The sequence below is a fragment of the Periplaneta americana genome, chromosome 2 (assembly GCF_040183065.1).
Source record: "Periplaneta americana isolate PAMFEO1 chromosome 2, P.americana_PAMFEO1_priV1, whole genome shotgun sequence".
Taxonomy (NCBI): domain Eukaryota; kingdom Metazoa; phylum Arthropoda; class Insecta; order Blattodea; family Blattidae; genus Periplaneta; species Periplaneta americana.
The window spans coordinates 200,296,147-200,316,226 of record NC_091118.1 but is presented as its reverse complement, the minus strand read 5'-3'; the positions used below and the strand labels follow the sequence as shown (position 1 = coordinate 200,316,226).

The following is a 20,080-nucleotide window of genomic DNA, read 5'->3' as shown; positions in this document are numbered from 1 at the left end:
AAGAGTGTTCATGGCTTTGTCAGCCTTTCAAGTCATTAAGAAAACACGAAAGTATTCATTGTATCGGTAACAAGAAATATATTATCTTAACATATAATAATGTTCCACAAGAAAGAGTACACTACAGAAGTTGCTGTTCTTCCAACGCTTACATAATAAACAGAAGATATCGGTACTGTATTAAGGTTTTGGAAAATAAAGCATTAAAAAATGAAATTCAGATGATTTGAAGGAAGAAATAAAAATTGCAATGATTTTAATCATTTTATGAGAAACACAAGTAACTCCAAAATCACTTGAAAAACAATTCAGAAAATCACCTCTAACAAAAAATGTTCTGCATGCTTGAAGTGCAATAAGAGTCATAAAATACAGATCTGCCACTTAACACAGAAAGTCTTCAATCTTGGCTTGACATAAGAAACCAATCATAGAAATTGGTTGAACTGATTGTCTGAATGTTTGAAAATTTTTTGTCACAACGTAGCCAGATCGAGCTTGACTAGCAAAAACTGCCGAAAAGAACTGCTTTTAATTTAAAAAATGATATTATTTTACGTTTTTCTTTCTGTCACTTTCTCCAACTTTATATTGTATGAAGTCACTGAAGGACCGCAGAACTTCAGTCTTGTTCTTCTCTAATATGTTGAATTCGGCTTGCCTGTAACAACAAAAATAATATTCCATGTTGAATCTTTCGTACACTACTTTTAACACTTGAATATAAATAATTGATTAAATGGCGATCTTACTCGTGTTAATTATGTAAGCATGTGCGGCTTACAGCTGTTTCGGTGCTATTCACACCATCTTCAGAGCCTACTAGATCTCGGCGCTATCTCAACTTCGCTGCCTGTTGTGTGGGAGTGTTCGGTGTGATGAAGAGTTGTGTCAAATAGTGTGTGTGTTCTGATATTGATCTGTGTGTTGAGAATTTGATCGAGGTGTGTTTTAGTGTGTCTGTATATTTCATATTGTTCTAGTGTGTTGAGTTTTTAGTTTTTGGGTTGTATGTGTAGGATTTCCATGTCTGTATTTATATTATTGTATTTGTGGTTAGCATTAGTTATGTGTTCGGCATATGTAGATGTATTGTGTCCTCTGGTTATTGCTTTAATGTGTTCTTTGTATCGAGTTTGGAATGATCTTCCTGTCTGTCCAACACTCTCACACAACAGGCAGCGAAGTTGAGATAGCGCCGAGATCTAGTAGGCTCTGAAGATGGTGTGAATAGCACCGAAACAGCTGTAAGCCGCACATGCTTACATAATTAACACGAGTAAGATCGCCATTTAATCAATTATTTAAAAATAATATTGTGAAATACATATAATTTCTTCATCTTACGATGTTTGGTGACGTATGTACGTCCGTTGATGTGACATATTAATGAATTTAAATACCGTACTATTATAGTCAGAATCATGCCATGGTATGAAAGAAAAATTTCACAACCTCGAGCGGGAATCGAACCTGCGACTTCCTGTTCTCTGGTCAGGCGCTCTACCACTGAGCTATCGAGTTCGTCTCACGCCAAAGGCTCGGAATTATCCTTTCATACTGGTGACTCTGTTATAGAGTACTGTCCATAGCGTCTGGTCTAGTCAGCGATAGCTCAGTGGTAGAGCGCCTGACCGGAGAACAGGAAGTCGCAGGTTCGATTCCCGCTCGAGGTTGTGAAATTTTTCTTTCATACCATGGCATGATTGTGACTATAATAGTATTTAAATTCATATAATTTCTATATTTAACGACATTGTAGCCCTTGCAATATATGTATTCTCATTTGGTGGGGTGATATGGGCGTAATGAAGTCCTTATGAACTGAGATGAGCTGAAAGAATGGAAACAATGAAGCACGCTGTAGTGTGTGGGTAGTGGTGTCATGTCAGAAGGATCATGAAATAAAAGGAACCTAACATGTTGAAAAGGAATAATACACATTTTCTAAGAAAAACGAACCTTTCCTTGACTGCAGGTATTTCGTCAGACAACTTACACCTTTCTAAAATAAAATAAAAACATGTACTTTTCAGTACAAAAGGCAGTTGAATATAATAGGCCTAGAAATATTGAAGAAGGCACGGACATTCTTTTCATAATAATAATAATATTAAACTGCCCTCCATTGAGGGTAGCCCTTACGGACTCAGTACATCCTAAAAAAAAAATTATACATATGTAAACATAGATATTAAATTTTAAAGAAGGGAAACAAAGAAAAGAGCGTGAAAAATTACAATTGCTATTAATGTGCCACCATGTGATTAATTAGGATTTGGCAGGATTTTTTTAACACAATTATCACAATGTCATCTCTCAGAGATGTTGGCAGAGCAAACTGCCATCAAAATTCTTCGAAAAAAGCTGGTATAGTCCCTCGAGCACCTATGAGCAAGCCGAATACCTCAACGTGAATTAAGGCATATTTCAGCTTGAAATAGTTGACTTCTTCTCAAGGTGGACCTCGGCTGACTGATGACATTCTACTTCAAAACGTATCGTGGGGTCCACAATGATGCCCTGTTTAGTGTCAGCATTGTACGCTAAAATATCTACTCGTCTCGTTGACCTATTTTCAGCTAGACAGGAGATTTCTCCTTCTACTATCCAGCCCTTATTTCTTAATGCGGCAGCAATTTTGGATCTTACAAGATGATGTCTAGAGTTCCTCAAGAGCAATCCCTGTTCACAGAATCCCAAGACGTGTGCTAAAGTTTCAATCTCCGGGCAGCCATGTCTGCACCGGGTACCGTAGAGAGATCTGCCGGGAACGGAATGAAAAGCGGCTAAATTTGCTGTCATTTTCAGGCTAGATATCCATTCACTAGTCGAAAGTCCTTTCTTGTTTGCAATCCAACTGTTGGCAGCTGTTACTTTGCTATACATCTCAACACCTTTTCCTCGTCCTGAAAGGGTCTTCCATGATTCATATTCACGACCTCGCAATTCTTCTCGACACATAAAAAAGCTCCAACTCTCAAGAAAACACGTGGATTTATAATCCTATTCGGTTTACTATTTCCCTTTAAAATAATAAGGAAACAATCGCCTGAATGGACACTGAGGTTTTAGTATCTATATATTCACACAGAATTGGAATATATCAGTCCCCTAACTGCCCATTGTGCAACTCAAACCAAGAAATGGATTCGGAACATCTCAAAATCTGTGCTTCAGTGGCTGGTCATGATAATATCTTTGAAAAATATTGGAGTGCAAGAGGTCAAATGACTTCATTGTCAAATGCCTGGCATTAGAAAACAACAACAACATATTCACATAATGTTCTTAGTCTATTGTGACACTTTTATGTGATATCTGTCACATCTCTGGCCACATAATTTAAACACTCAAATATAACAGGGATTATTATATGTCTTGTCCCTACATATTTTGTGATCGAAACTGTGGATGGCGAGGCGTGTTAGGGCATGTCTTTGTTCCTGATTTTCCTTGTTCCAGTTTCTCTCTAACATTGCATTGGTGGCGTAGAAGTCTGGGTCTATCTCTCTCCTCTTTGCTTCCCTTCTCTTCAGGTGTTCATTGTAGGGTTCTGTAGATGGCAGTAGCATTTGGGTTCTGAGATCCTTAATGTAAAAAGTCTCCTAAGCCACTTCGTACACCTTTCTTGTTGGTGCCGTTTTTTCTTTAAAAAGTTCCTAAATCTTTCCTTGAATGCAGGTATTTTGCCAGACAACTTAACCCTTTATAAAATAAAATAAAAACATGTACTTTTCAGTACAAAAGGCAGCTGAACACAATGGACGTTCTTTTCAAAGAAAATATACATTGTGATACATAAAAAAAAGCCTCAAGTCTTAAGAAAATACGTGTTCTCACTTCAGTTCGATATTTCATCTCTATAATACGAAAAATTCAGTGCTGTGCTAGTCTCAGCAAACTGCTAGGTATGCTGATACTGTATATAGCGACCACTCCCAGGTTACATACAAGAAATCTTACCTGGTCGTCCATTACGATACCAAAGACCTTGTTAGCATGTCTCACAATATTTTCGTCATGTGTTGTAACGATGAACTGTGTTGACTCGGAAAAGTCGGACATCAACTGAGCCAAATTGGGTTTGTAAATGTCATCCAGCATCTGAAATCATGAATGAATACTTATTAATTGGAAATAGGTTTTCACCAATGGCAGTTACATATTTCTGTCTTACATTCAACTGTTCATTACTGGTGCATTAATTTTAACTAAGGGGTTTGGGGGAAAAACCTGGCAGCTCCAGTTTTTTTTTTAAGTTATTTATGCATAGAGGAAGCAAAAAATACGCTCTATCGTTTGGTTGAAAAACCAGGTAGTTCCAAAAATTACATTCACAGTTATAATGCATTTTGGACCTGCGTCTTCTGTACATGCTTATTGTTTGGCGGTAAGTTTTTCTTCATTGTCTAGTAAAAGTACTGAATTTGAACTGCCTAGTTTTCACCCCAAACCCCTCAATTGTAAAGTATAGTACCGGTAGGCCTATAATATTTATTAGCTGTCATATAGCAAAAGTTATACAAATGTAAAATTATTGTACTAAAATATAAGGGTGCTATTCATAGACATTTCGCAGCACGCGCTACGAGCGTACTAAGCTAGCCCCGGCTATCCACTGGTTACTTGTACAGAATTCAAATCATATCCTATCGCTAACACTGGTTTATGAATAAGAAAAACGCTGATCATTCACCGGAAACCCGCGCTAAAAATGTCTATGAATACTGCCCTAAAATCTTATATTACATACACCACTAAAGATAAAACAAGCTGATCCCAAATTCTCCTAAGAGTTTACAATTGAGAGGTAAGATAATCAAAACTAGGCCTTGACCCTTGAGGGATAAAGATCTTTGGGGAGGCCGAGACGTAGATGGAAGAATAATATTAAAATGGATTTGAAGGAGGTGGGATATGATGGTAGGGACTGGATTAATCTTTCTCAGGATAGGGACCGATGGTGGGCTTATATGAGGGCAGCAATGAACCTCCGAGTTCTCTAAAAGCCATTTGTAAGTTCTATATCATCTAGATGAAAATTAGAGCACACTGATTCCAAATAATATTTGATACTTTCTGTTCACATACAATAAGACAAGAATTAAACTTAGTAACAATTTAAATGAGAAATTTCTCATATATTACAAAATAATAATAAAAATGAGAGAAAGAAGCCTAAAAAATATGTAGAGCTTGATTTTCTAATTCAAAACATTCTTGCACAGAATGTTGTTGTTGTTTTCTAATGCCAGGTGTTTGACAATAAAGTCATTTGACCTCTTGCACTCCAATATTTTTCAAAGATATTATCATGGCCAGCCACTGAAGCACAGATTTTGAGGTGTTCCGAATTCATTTCTTAGTTTGAGTTGCACAATGGGCAGTTAGGGGATTGATATATTCCAATTTTATGCAGGTGTTTGGCCGAACAATCATGGCCTCTTGCCAATCTAAATGCAGTTATAGACGATTTTCGTGGTAAATCGGGAATTAACTGTGGATTATGATGCAGAGAGTTCCATTTTTTCCCTTGAGATGTGTTATCAAATTTTGTTTGTTGAAGTCTAAGTATGTACATTTAATAAATCTTTTCACAGAGTAATACGTAGATTTAGTAACAGGTCTGTAAGTGGCAGTGCTGCCCTTCTTTCTTGCCCAGAATAGAACAGGTTTCTAAAAAGCCATGTTTTCACTTTTACTTTGAATTTGTCTAGTGACACTTATGAGAGGAAAGGGAATAACCTCAAGAAAAATAAATTTTCCTCAACTTACAAAACCTGGGAAACTTACTTAATAAAACTGTCTCGTACAATAACACCAGATGTCAGTGTAATTGGAATAAAATATATGATTACACATGCTAGTCCCCAGGTACTTACTGAATCCACATCAGCCATTGCGCAAACTGGAACTGGAGAAGCCTTGAGTATTGCAAAGATCAGCGTAACAGCAAGTAGAGATTTTTGACTTTTAGATGTTTCTTGAATATCTTGTAGCTCAATTTCTTTAGCATCAAAGGAGACAGTTATTCCAACTCCTCTTATAGTTGCAACATCTGTAACCTACGGAACGAGTTAGTTAGTTATAGTCGCGAAGATGTTATTCCCCGCATGACTCCTCCTCTTTGCTTACATCTTACGAAGTGAAGGCTCTATAAAGTCCAGGTAGGTAGTATCGTTCGCCATTTTTGTTCTTTCGTTGCCGAGTTACCAGACGAGGAATCTATTGGCAAAAACGTAACACGGCGAACGCCAGTAGGGGAAGTTATCCCCACCAGCACCGCTCGGCACCTCGCTCGCATGCTCTCTCTCTCTACTATCTGTCCCGTTTCGATGGATCACTGCCTACCACAATGTAATACGCATTAGACAACACTCCACCACATGTACTAACACAACACAACTAACACAACACAACACAATACAATGCAATGTAATGTGTAACACAATAGTTACCAGAGCACACCGCTTTTCGGCGCTAATTTGTAATGTGGTTTTTTCATTAAACAACACTCACCTGTTACCTTCGCACTGCCCCAATGTCCAATGCACACCATCAGTAGCATCGCTTTTCGGCGCTAATTTCATATTTTTCCCACAGGTTGGACACTCGTAATTACTAGAAGTAGTCCATACTCCTCACAGTATCTTACCGTATCCGCCATCGAATTCTCCCTGCACAATTTGAGGAAGAAGTACACGTCTTCGGTACGGCTCATCACTACACGTGGTTCCGTCTGTACACGAAGCTGGACACGGACACAATGAAGCTCCACCAGCGCGCGTTAACACTTATGCCACCCCCGCAGTCAACCCCTACCAAGCTACATTCACAAGCCCGCCAGTTTCTACCCTCGGTCATTGTCCCCCGTGCTATTCTTCTGCAATACGTTATGGCAGTTCCCTTAAACATAGATAGATTCATTTTCCCTACTACCCCCAACTCGTCTCGGTAGCCGAGAGGTCTAAAGCGTGACCAAAAAGCGTGTGTTTAGCGTTTAGTTACGAACTTACTCGGATCGAAACTTACCCACTGCGAAGTCATACGAAAAAAAAAAGAGAGACATGAAGCAAGGAACAGAGAAGGAGAGGCTAGAGAGAGAGAGGGAGAGAGGAGAGGCAGACAGGACAAAGTTCCTCTTTTGGCTCATAGATGTCGCATTTTTTTCTTTTTGTTCCACTTTCCTACACTAGATGTCACCCCACCCTAAACCCCTATTTCCAATCTTTCCCGCTAGAGTGTGTGGTGAGCTTGTAGGGGAAAAGTGGAAAGGGGTCGTGGGCGGAGCTTAGCGTTCGCCGTATTACGTTTTTCCCAATCTATTTGCCACACCATTAAACATTATCATATTATAGCTCCTATGATAATAAATCAAACGCACTGTAATTCAGCAAATAATTGAGCGGCAAATAATGTCTTCATGTGCTTTCTGCGAACGCCAACAAAAGAGCCAAAATGGCGGGCGATTATATTAAGTACTAGTGGCTTGTACAGCAAATGCTGCAAACTAAGTTCATTAGATGTTCAAATAAAAATTTTGCATATTTATTTTCAACGAAGAATACCAGACATTTTGAAAATTATTTGCTTCCATAATAATGAAACATACTCCCTCTGAATGTTTTTTTTTATGCCAAATACTTTTTCTTGAACCTATCCACCTTCAGTTTTTGAGTTTCAACGCGAAAACGCAAGTAACAGTGATAGGACTATCAGTGGGTTTTTCATGTGGGAGTAAAGCAATAGCCATTTTAGGTCATTGTGGATTGTAGGTAAAGTTAAAAAAATGTCAGGTTTACTATGTTTTCGAACTATAGACATAGCATCTTGGTATAGCTGCTGCATGTAGAGCTTGAAATGTAGAAGGTAAAATCATTTTATCCTGCTAAGAAATCTTGCTGAAATGATCGGGAGACTACAAAATTTTATAGGCCTCTTATTTTATCAGTAAGTAATCCCGTTTGGTCTTTCCTTAGGAACTGAAATTTTTGCGCTCTCTCGACCCAATACTGAAGAGAATGACGCATATAAATATCTACACCACACCGCCATTAAGTATATGAAAATGACCCAACCCCACTTGATTAATAACTATAAAAATATTTGAATTTTAATAACAATATTATTATCTTACGTAAGTTTTGTAGTTTTATATATATACTATACAGCCGCCACTCAGTAAATTATAGAAATGAAGATCTAAATTAAGATATTCTCTACATCTACTTATATAACCCCAAAACGTTCCACTTTCATATCATCAATATAGCATTAATATATATAATTAATGAAAAATAGTCACATCATGGCATTAACTATAATAATATTTCATTTCTAATGGTAATAATATCATCAAACCACCTCAAGTTTTGTAGATTTTAATATCTAATACACAGCTGTACTCAGAAAATTACAAACCGCAGAATCAGACCTGTGAATTATTTTTAGTAAGTCTTAAAGTTTTTAATAACCAATTGAATTTGAGCTCTAAATCTGTCGGCAATCCTGCAGGTCATGGCCTTCGTGTAATAGCGTATTGATTATTGTAGTGTGTGTTTTGTTTTTTTTTCTGAAATTCAATTAGTTCTCAAACTGACGAAAGATGGATTTTGGAAAATAGGAAAATTATGTAGGAAAATTAACATTTCACTGAAAACTACAATTTTTATGAAATACTTTGGGTTTCAAGCTTGAAAATGAGGGGTCATTTATTAAAATCCGTTTAGCTGTTTTCCTGTAATTTCCATTACCAGTTCAAATTATATATATAGATTTATCGAGCCTTAAGAAATGAATAACGTCTTCGTCAGCGAATCACAAGACGCACACGTTTAAATGTAGCTGACCTGCAACGCGATTGGCTGCCGGAAATTAGAGCGACGGTACTATAGTTGACCATATCGATAGCAGCAGATAGTAGTACAAAGTTTTCCACAATCATAATGTCACTTGCACATCTTAAGAACTATTAATGCTAAGCATTATATATGCTTCAAATGTTGCATTACCACTGTGGCTTGTTTTACAAACAAAAGCTTGTTGATCTCTCACTGTATATATTCTTTTTCGAGCAATTCTAAGGATTTGATTTTAAAAGATGACTGTTAAGGTAGGCGCTCATTTACAGGAACAAATTCTTTGGTGCATTCGGATTTTATTACAGTACCGCTCACTTATTTGCATTTTAGAATTGACCATCTAATACAGTATACACCAAAGCAAACAGTACTGAAATTATCGCTATCTGCTGTCCACGTTTCCCTAGCAACGAAGTATTTATTTATTGTATACAATAGTTTGACATATTGTGAATTCAGTGTTGTGTTGATTTCTACAATTATGGCTCTAACAACAGAGGATATATCTATCCAGTGCTTTTGCTTCAGTAAAGTCTCATTTTACAAACCTATGGATCAACAATTGGCTCTCTTCTGACAAAGGAAAAATTTTACAATCTGTACAAAAGAAACCAAATGACCTGGAAATGTACAAAAACTTGCCCAGACATGTTCAAACATTTTTAACAAGAGCCAGAACAGGTCACATTGTCACACAATTGTACCTACACCGATTTCACATTTCTGATAATCCTACTTGTCTGTGGTGCAATAATCATGATGAAGATCTGGAACACATTCTTTTATACTGTCCATCCATAAACCACAAAAGAAGTAAATTAAAATCATCAGTACCAGTTGCAGAAGACACAGCCCTGCAGTATATATTGACTACACCCCAACTCTGGCTACTAGCAACAGGCATCTATAATGAACACCGATCAAAATACCCCTCATTTCTCGTGAAAAACAAAAACTGAAAAGACTACAGTGGGCTATAGTGGACTTTATGTTGTCAGCAAATAGCTGGATACATTAAGAAGATTGATTGAACAGAGGAGAATGTGTTTATTGTCGAGCATAAACTGAAAAACTGTTAACATACTACCACAGGAAATTAGCAAATTTAGCTCAGGGCTCTTAAAGTGTTGGGACCACCCCTGTTCAACAGACTGCCAAATGCTATTTGCAAATAAGGTCTATAATATATTTTTATAATATTTATTATTTTTGAATAGTGTTGGTTTTATAATAACTATCATTTTAAATTTGTTAAAATATGATTTTGTTAAGATTTGATTTGTTTAATATTTAATTATTTTATTGGAATTTTTTATTAAATTATTATTTATTTGTAATTATGATGAAATTAGTAATTTGTATCTTTATTTTATGCTCGACCATGCCAAAATGTAGTAATTATACACCTGGTAGCAGTCCTTTAATGCATGTCATTAAAGTACACCTATTCATTAAAGTTCAGGCTTTCGATTATTCTCGGATATGCAATCGAAAGACGAGGGAAACGTCACGGAGGCTGGAAATCCAATACTGTCGCAGATGGTTATGTTCTATTACTATAATAATTAGCGTTAATTGTAAATAATATTCAAATAAATTGAATTTTTTTCATCTCGTTTTTCAATTCTAATCAATTTCCAGGTTATACATTCTCTGCATTACATCAAGGTCAATGATATTATTGTCCTGCAGAAAAAATCAATACTTTCGCGTCTGCGCACATCTCACAATTCAAGAGCCATGAACAAGGTCACTTCCGATCTTCTGTCAGATGTAAATAAAATGTATACTTCTGAATAATTTAAAGTTAGAAATATGGTCGAGCATAAAAAGTCGTATGAAACTTGCCTATAATGGTAATTAAGACGCCCATATGAAAATTATGAAACTCGCTTGCGCTCATTTCATAAACAAACATACTTGCGTCTTAATTACTATCATTATAGGCTCATTGCATAATGTACTATTATGGAATTTTTGTTAAAATTTTTAAAGGAACTAGGCAAGTGATACTCACACTTTCTATAGGAACGGATTCCCCGCCTGTTGTTTTCATCAACAAATAGGCATGGCCAGCGGGAACCAGTCTTTTGAATATTTGACTGAAGCTGTCTGAAGTACTTTCTAAGGTTAAATGAATGGCTTCATTCTTCTTGGCCTGGATGGTATCTTTCAACTCCAAAATTCCGTCATATCTTTAAGAGAAAAAGTATAAAACAAGGTATATTAATTTTGTTATAAACATGTATAACAAATTATACGTCATAGTATGACGTGACACGTTTCCACCTGTAACGTATTTTAAACTTCTTACTATTTTATGCTACTACTGTGTAACATGGGGGATTGAAAAATTAAAAAATTTAATTTTCTACATGTCACTAAGAATCGTATTCATAAACGAGACTATGGATGAAGACTTCTCGAAATCGACTTTCGTAGCAAAGTTTAACTTTGTTGAAAGTGCTATTCATAGACGATACTTCTGAGACTTTTAAATAATTCCCGATTTACCACGAAAATCGTCTGTAGCTGCATTTAGATTGGCAACAGGCCATGACTATTTGGCCAAACACCTGCATAGAATTGGAATATATCAGTCCCCTAACTGCCCATTGTGGAACTCAAACCAAGAAATGGATTCGGAACACCTCAACATCTGTGCTTCAGTGGCTGACCATGATAATATCTTTGAAAAATATTGGAGTGCAAGAGGTTAAATGACTTTATTGTCAAATGCCTGGCATTAGAAAACAACAATAACAACTTTTGAGACTTTGACTTTGGTAAGTCGAGATTTGATAATCTGGTTCTAATGTTGGCAATCACAATAATGGCCTTCTGAACGAATTAAATTAATGGTTCACATTTTACGATTATACCACAGTCTAGTATATACAGTCACGAAGCTCAATACATAGTAAATATGCATCCATATATAGTTGCTAACCACTAGGATCGCTAATATTGCCTCATTACAGACAATACAAAATAGTACCGGCCAGTGGCGTAGCCTGGTTTTCAGACTGGGGTATGTAACCCAGTTAATATAATTTGAAAATGGAATTTCCCATATCTGTATCCAGCATTGCGTATATACCGAATACAATTGTATCATGTAGTATAAACACTGCATATATCTTCCTTGCTAATACAAATTTACAAGTATATTACGTACCTAGTAAAACATCGACAAATAATAGATACACTGAAAAGTATTTTAATAAACTTAGTTTAGGTCTATGCAGTAAAAGTAAAATTAATAAACTCACGTTTACTATCATTAGAGTTTTTTTTAACTTAGTTATATAACGACGCTGTATCAACTACGAGGTTATTTAGCGTTGATGAAATTGGTGATAGTGAAATGATATTTGGCGAGATGAGGCCGAGGATTCGCCGTAGAATACCTGACATTTACCTTACGGTTGGGGAAAACCTCGGAAAAATCCCAACCAGGTAATCAGCGCAAGCGGGAATCGAACCCAACGCCCGATTGCAACTCTGGATCGGCAAGCAAGCACCTTAGCCGACCGAGTTACGCCGGTGGCTCTTCTTGGAGTTTCCTCGAACATTTTTAGTCGTTTTTGCAAATATTATATGGTTACAAAAATAGTTATGTTTCTTGGCTGCCTTATAAATATTATTTAATTCTTCATAGCCATTGGTATTTCAAACGGACTTTTCATTAGAAAAAATAAGACAAGACCAGTAAAACAGTTTGTTTAAAGTCTTACAACCTCACAGCCACGACTCACTTTCATAAATCTTTACATTAAAATGTCTTACACACTTTTTTTATGTTCGTAGTGATATTCAGTACTGGTTTTGAAAGGCCTGCTTTAATTACGTCTTCTTTCTCACAGAACGTTAAAGTCTGGTATCTCCTTACCTTCAATTTGTCGATTATACAAGATAATTTGTATAAACAAAAGCCGCCCTAAATAAGGGTTCGATAGATCGGCCTACTAATCAATTCATGAAGAATAATAAGTAAACAAAACAATTTTGTGACACTTGAAAAGAAAAAGAAAAAACATTAAGATAAGAAAACGTAGGAAATCATTTACAATAAAAATGTTGTTGGGTACAAATGATTACTAATTATAGCTAAGGATGATTTTAACACGTGAGATCCTATGGCATCAATCGTTGCATCAGAAATTTTATATTGTTTAAGTTGATTAAAGTTTCACGTGGAATCGTGCCACGGGCACCGAACATGAGCCCAAAAACTGTCCAATGTGTAATGTGGTATTGTGCTCCAAGATGCTGACAACAAGGCTCATATATGACTTGTTTTTCACGACACACCTCTTGTGGCTGTTGCTCATTCATCTCAAAACGGATTGTGGGATCAAGAATGACACCCTTATCCTTCTGCTGATCAATTATGATGATATCAGCCCGTCTAGTAGAGCCATCAGAAGAGACGCAACCAACCTCCTCATAAACCTCAGAGGAAGCATTCTGACGGATTGAAGCTGCGATGAGAGAACGAACCGTATTATGTCTGTTGATTCGGAGCAATTCTCCATGATGGCAGAAACCCAAGACGTGAGGAAGCGTTTCTTGCTCGTCGCATCTTCTGCAACGGGTTGAGTCAAGAGTTCTACCAGGGAGAGTACGTACAGGTATTGTATTACAGTTCATCTTAATGGCTTGCGTCCACTGACTGCTCGAAAGTCCCTTTTTGGTTGAGATCCACGAATTACCTTTCTTCCAGTGAGAATAGAAAACAACTCCCAAACTTTTACTTTTCAATTTGCTCCATTGATGAAAAGAATCTTCACGCAATGCTTTTCTTAGTTTTTGAGAAGAAATACGTTCAGAGCAATCGAAGGTAATTGGTAATTGTTTAATGCAATGTTCAATTTCGTTTGGAAGATTTCGAGTGGCTGCTACATGAGGGTTGTCAACGTGTAAAAGTCTTTGACAAATATTTAAGTGCTGAAGGTAAGCTTCCCACTGGGCTTTAAATACTCCTAAACCTCGCAATCTTCTTGGTGCATACAACATAGCATCCGGGGTGTCAGTAGGAATGTTAATTATTTCCTTAACAGCGCTGCGAATTAATTTGTCAATATCAGGTAGAAATTTCACTTTAAGATCTTTTAAAGGAGCACATTGGAAGGGGTAAACCAACTGAGGCCAGATATATTGATTTAATATATTTATCTTTTGGTCAGGCATGAGTAAGGGTGAAGTGACCAGCTGATTAAGATTTTTTGTTTCCATATTTGATGCATTGCGACAATGAACACGAAACAATTTCCCTTTCACTCACTGCGTGACCTCTTGGATGTATATTGTCAGCGTACAAAAAAAACTAAAATTATGGTTTATTTAACGACGCTCGCAACTGCAGAGGTTATATCAGCGTCGCCGGTGTGCCGGAATTTTTGTCCCGCAGGAGTTCTTTTACATGCCAGTAAAGCTGCTGACATGAGCCTGTGGCATTTAAACACTTCAGCGTACATATCTTGAATAATTTATTTCAACACTAAACAATTAAGCTTTCAAAACGGTCTTCAGTGCTCACAAATGAAAAGAGTAACTTTTGGAACAAATAACTCACTCATCATTCTTTATAAGTCACTGGAAATAATATTATAACACAAGCATGACTATACGACAATATGTATTACAACGCTATACATCCCCGGGGTCACGAGCATGCTCACTGCACGAGTTTCCTCGGGCTGAGGACAGATGTCGTTGAGACGTTGCGAAGTGTTTTTAAACATCAAGCGGGCCGTGCCCATAGAGTTACAGTATAATTCTTACTAATGGTCGCGCCTTCTGTTGAAGGTGATTAAAACATAGTGCGAATTCAAAATCAAACATTCTGGGAAAACTTTTTCCGTCCGAAAACGATTATATTACAATATTATAATTCATAATTCAGAGTCACTTTGAAGGAAATTGCAAGGTATGTAACACATCTCCCACATCCATGGACGCTACGCCCCTGGTACCGGCACAGTCTATTGTTCCTAGCACCCTCACAACTCAAGCTTCGTGACTGTATATATTAGACTGTAATTATACTAAGATATATTTCAGCTCATTAGACAGAGCTTTGAATAATTGGACTGAAGTATACTGGGTCTGATGTGGACCAATCAATCGGAATTGACTGTAATTTATGACTGAAATTTTAATATCGTCTTTCTCTTGAATATAATAACTTAATCGTCTGTAGTACTAGTGGCAATGTCTCTACAACAGGAATTATTAAATTCCCTACAGATACATCTCAACCGACTACAAAATACAAAATTTCTTACCCTTCTACTAATTCTGCTAATTGTCTTCTTTTTTCTTCTACTTTGGAAGAAATACTTTCGTAGTGGAGATGCACCCTCTCGTCTATTTTACTACATTTATTCAATTCTCTTCGCACATCTTTCAATCTCTTTGTTAACTGTAAAAATAGAATTTGAAACAGTTTTCCATTACAGCAAAAAAAGAACAGGTAACACCGGATTCTTTCGAATAAGATAAAATATTTAACACTACGTGCATTTTAAACTTAAAAGTATGGATTCTATCCCAAACCAAAGTATAGGTATACACTATTTCTACCTTGTTTATTTAATCCCAAGTTCCTTCTTACTTACTTATGGCTTTCAAGGAAACCGGAGGTTCATTGCTGCCATCACATAAGCCCACCATCGGTCCCTATCCTGAGCAAGATTAATCCAGTTTCTATCATCATGTCCCACCTCCCTCAAATCCATTTTAATATTATCCTCCCATCTATATCTCGGCCTCCCCAAAGGTCTTTTTCCTCCGATCTCTCAACGAACACTATATGCATTTCTGGATTCGCCCATATGTGCTACATGTCCTGCCCATCTCAAACGTCTAGATTTTATTTCCTAATTATGTAATGTGAAGAATAAAATGCATGCAGTTCTGTGTTATGTAACTTTTTCCATTCTCCTGTAACTTCATCCCTCTTAGCCCTAAATCCAGTCTCTATCATCATACCCCACTTCCCTCAAATCCATTTTAATATTATCCTCCCATCTATATCTCGGCCTCCCCAAAGGTCTTTTTTCCTCCGATCTCTCAACGAACACTATATGCATTTCTGGATTCGCCCATATGTGCTACATGTCCTGCCCATCTCAAACGTCTGGATTTAATTTCTTAATTATGTAAGGTGAAGAATAAAATGCATGCAGTTCTGTGTTATGTAACTTTCTCCATTCTCCTGTAACTTCATCCCTCTTAGCCCCAAATATTTTCCTAAGTACCTTATTCTCAAACACTCTTAACCTCTGTTTCTCTCTCAAAGTGAGAGTCCAAGTTTCACAACTATAATACAAGTAATCTCCTATTTGTGATATGTCATTCCCATCTAACCTAATCTCCTGTACTCCCACAAAGTCTATTCTATATCTAGCTAGTTCCTTTGCTACTAATGTTACCCCTTCTATTCTATATAGGCTAGACTTGTAAAATTCCAAGTACCAAATTTTATAACCTTATTTCTTTGCTGTGGTCGTGCCAGAGAATCAGTCCCATTCTTTGAGGTTTCATAACAAGCTGTTTTTTTACGGTGATGGGTTGTTAGTCCTTCGCCCAACTCCCAAGCTGGAGGACCATCCCTTGTCGGACGTCATCAACTGCTTATTCTTTATATTCGCAGCTACCCTCCACATCTGGAGGACATCTCCTCTATCCGCAACCTAAGGACGCACCATGCCGTGGTGATAGGGACCCACAATACATGGCCCAAGTTCCTTCTAGCATTATTTAATTATCATTTTCTTTTTCCACCACTATTTCAATAATAGTTAGAATAACGTTAGTTTTGAAAAAATATATAACATCATCATCATCATCATCATCATCATCACCATCACCATCATCATCACCATCAACAACATTCCATGTACATATTAGACCTAGTGGTCTGTTATGGTCTCTATCCATCATTTTTTTTTTTTTAGATCTTCCTATGTTTCTGTGTCTTCTTGGAATGTATATAGAATTCGTTTTGGCAAGTGAGTACAGGAGTAAGTAATAAGTAATATTAATTTCAGGGGGTTATTCTCTGAGATATTTCAAACAAAAAAGTTTAATATAATTTTGCTCGTTTTTGCTTCCTTTTCGAGATAAAAATTAATTGTGTGTATTATGACAATGAATTACTAAAAGAATTTTAGTTTCGTCCTTCAAATGTGCAGAAATTTGATGTAAACAAATGTAACTTTTCCATTTTGAATCTTTCGTACACTACTTTTAACACTTGAATATTTCAATAGAAGAAAAAGCATTGATTTAATATGAAAAACTCATCAGATTACCAGGAAACAATTGGCATTCATACAGTCCTCTATGTAGATTGAAAACTCAAAAAAGTTTCATATCCATGGTTCAAGATTTAAAACAGAAAATCAATATCCCGAATTTAAAAGAAAACTTACAAATTAAACCAAACCCTTTAACTTTATTAAATATAGAATATAATCTAAATTTAACAAAAGAAATACTGAAATCAGAAGTAAACACTGAAATAATGAAACAATTGTCTTTAGAGGTACTCTCCACAAAACTGGCTTCATTTATACACCGACGGATCCTTGATCTCCTGAGAACAAGGTGCCGGTGCAGGTGTTACGTGCTGTCTCTTCTCACTTTATAGATCTCTTGGATATGGAACAACAAGTTTTGATGGTGAAATCATTGCAATAAGTGAAAGTCTCAGCAATCTTCTATGCCACATCAATAAATTTAAGAATGCAGTTATATTGTCAGACTCCAAAGCAGCTATTCTATCAATAGTCTCTAAACACACACCTTCATCTCAAACAGCAGAAATAATTAAAATGCTCTCTCTCAATTAATATCACTCAATAAAAGAATTGTATTCCAATGGATACCATCCCATTGCGGAATCCTGGGAAACGAGAATGCGGATGCATTAGCGTTCATGTGACTCAACTCTTCACCACACGAACGCACCCACACAACAGGCAGAGATGTCGAAATGACGCCGAGATCCAGAAGGCTCTGATGATTGTGTCAAGCAGCACCGAAACAGCTGTAAGCCGCACATGCTTACATAATTAACACGAGTAAGTTCGCCAGTTAATCAATTATTCGTAACTTTTCGTTCTGAAAAGGAATTTTAAAATGTTACATTTGTTCAGATCAAATTTCTGCATATTTAAAGGACATACAGAAAGACAGAAATACGGCATACCAAAAACAATTATTCGGTATAAAGATTGTAAAAGTTTCTATATTAATGAAAATGAAGATACAGTTTACAGCATTACAATTTTCCTTCTTTATACTTCGTAGGCTTTACGAAAGAAATAATAATAATGAAGAGAAAGAAGGGTGATAAAGATGAACCATTGTGTTTTACTTACTTGTTCAACTCCCATATTCTCATAAGAAGCAAATGCTCCTGGAGGCACCTTTTCAAGAGCATGCATTCGTTTAATACATTCCCTTATCTCAGTAAGAAGACCATTTTTCTTGGTCAGAAGAACTTCTATTTCTTCATCAATCACTTTTAATCGTTTCTGCTTTTGTTTTCCTTTTTCTTTTTCCTTCAATTTTTTTAATTCGTTTCGCAATAATTCTTGCTGTAATAATAATAATAATAATAATAATAATAATAATAATAATAATAATAATAATAATAATAATATCAACAATTATAATCTGAAATGATTACGTCAACTTCAGCCATTTTCAACCAGTGTGCTACATGTTGAAAAAGGTTGAAAAATGCTGATCTAGTTGATGACCAGGCAGCCCATTTTTGTTCCCGTATGTACAGCGGATCGAGTAGTTTCTTCTGGTACATCTATTATGTCACACCAATGCATAACGTGGCTCTTTATGCCATGAATGCATAAGCAGAGTAGTTCTGTAAGCAGGTACCAGTATGCATAGACTTTGAATCATAGTATCACAGTTGTTTACGATTTTACAGGGATTTGTATCTTTAGAATGAAGTCAAGAACCTGTACTGTAGTGGGGATGGGCTGCAAACTGGTCTCGCCCAAAAGTGGGTCACGTCTTAAAAAAGCTTAGGAATCACTATTTTAGAACTGCCTCCATAGTCTATTGGTCAGCATGCTGGCTTCCAGATCTGGAGATCCTGGGTTCGATTCCCGGGCTCTGCTCTCGGTGAATTTTTCTTGAAGAAGAAAAATTGCCTGGGTGTCTAGTAGAGTTGGGTCGATTCGTGAACGAATCGTTAGAATCGTAAGAATAGATTCGTGGTATCAACAAATCGTCGTTCAAAAGAATCGTAACGAATCGTCATTCAAAAGAATAGTAAGGAATCGGCATGGTATCGTAACCCATGATTCTATTAGTTGTTTGATGTAACCTGTCAACGGACATTTCCGAACCGTGTCGAATGCTCCCGAGCGAGAGTGAAATCAAAATATGTACTGCATTTGTTAAGTATGGAAAATAATGAACACAAACCTGAAATTTGCATAGTAAAATAGAGATGTAATGCAAAAAATGTACTTCATAATAAGGTTCAGTTGATAAATTATAATTTAGAGACATTATTTTGGGTAATTTCGTAGACTAATGGAGGTCATACTGAATGATTCCAGCCAATGAGAAAGAGACAATCCAATGTCTCGCCTCTTATGCCATCTATGCGAGAGATGTAGAACGTTTTTGTTCTACGCGTGGTTTGCAAAGGAAAGTGTCTTGCGACGATTCAAAAGAATAGTTGGAATCGCAGACTGGGAAGAATCGTGAACTCGTTGACGATTCAAAAGAATAGTTGGAATCGTAGACTGAGAAGAATCGTGAACGAATCGTTAGAATCGATTCGTAATATGTGATTGAATCGTTGGAATCGACTTCTGAAAAAGAATCGTGTTGCCCAACTCTAGTGTCTAGAGTCTCAAAATTTGTATAAATGTGATTGTGAGTGTGCCACGTTAATAATAATTAGCCAATCTTCAAAAATACAAATTACAATATATCAGGACTGTTGCTGGGTAGTAACCTGAACACAAGTTTAGCGTCATTTTGTTGACAAGTAACTCCATCGGTCAGCACAACCATAAAGCACTAATAGATGCTATAGAGTTAACAACAACGAAAAAAAAAAAAAACTGAGTAATTTCGAGGGGAAAATTGTTCAGAGGCTGGGTATCGAACCCGGGACCTCTGGTTAAGCCTACCAATGCTCTACCAACTGAGCTACCCGGGAA

At 36.6% G+C, this 20,080-nt stretch overlaps 1 protein-coding gene across 1 annotated transcript in view; it reads right to left on the bottom strand.

Annotated features, from left to right (window-relative positions):
* Positions 1 to 354: 354 nt before the first annotated feature.
* LOC138695042 (structural maintenance of chromosomes protein 3-like) overlaps positions 355 to 20,080 on the bottom strand; it is a 116,452-nt gene continuing 96,726 nt past the window's right edge. Inside the window, exons 20-25 of the mRNA XM_069819376.1 lie at positions 18,257 to 18,475; positions 15,155 to 15,291; positions 10,882 to 11,059; positions 5,886 to 6,068; positions 3,967 to 4,107; positions 355 to 661 (exon numbers count right to left, since the gene is read on the bottom strand). Of these exons, the coding sequence (XP_069675477.1) occupies positions 623 to 661; positions 3,967 to 4,107; positions 5,886 to 6,068; positions 10,882 to 11,059; positions 15,155 to 15,291; positions 18,257 to 18,475 (897 nt within the window). The 3' untranslated portion in view covers positions 355 to 622. The remainder of the gene's footprint in view (positions 662 to 3,966; positions 4,108 to 5,885; positions 6,069 to 10,881; positions 11,060 to 15,154; positions 15,292 to 18,256; positions 18,476 to 20,080) is intronic.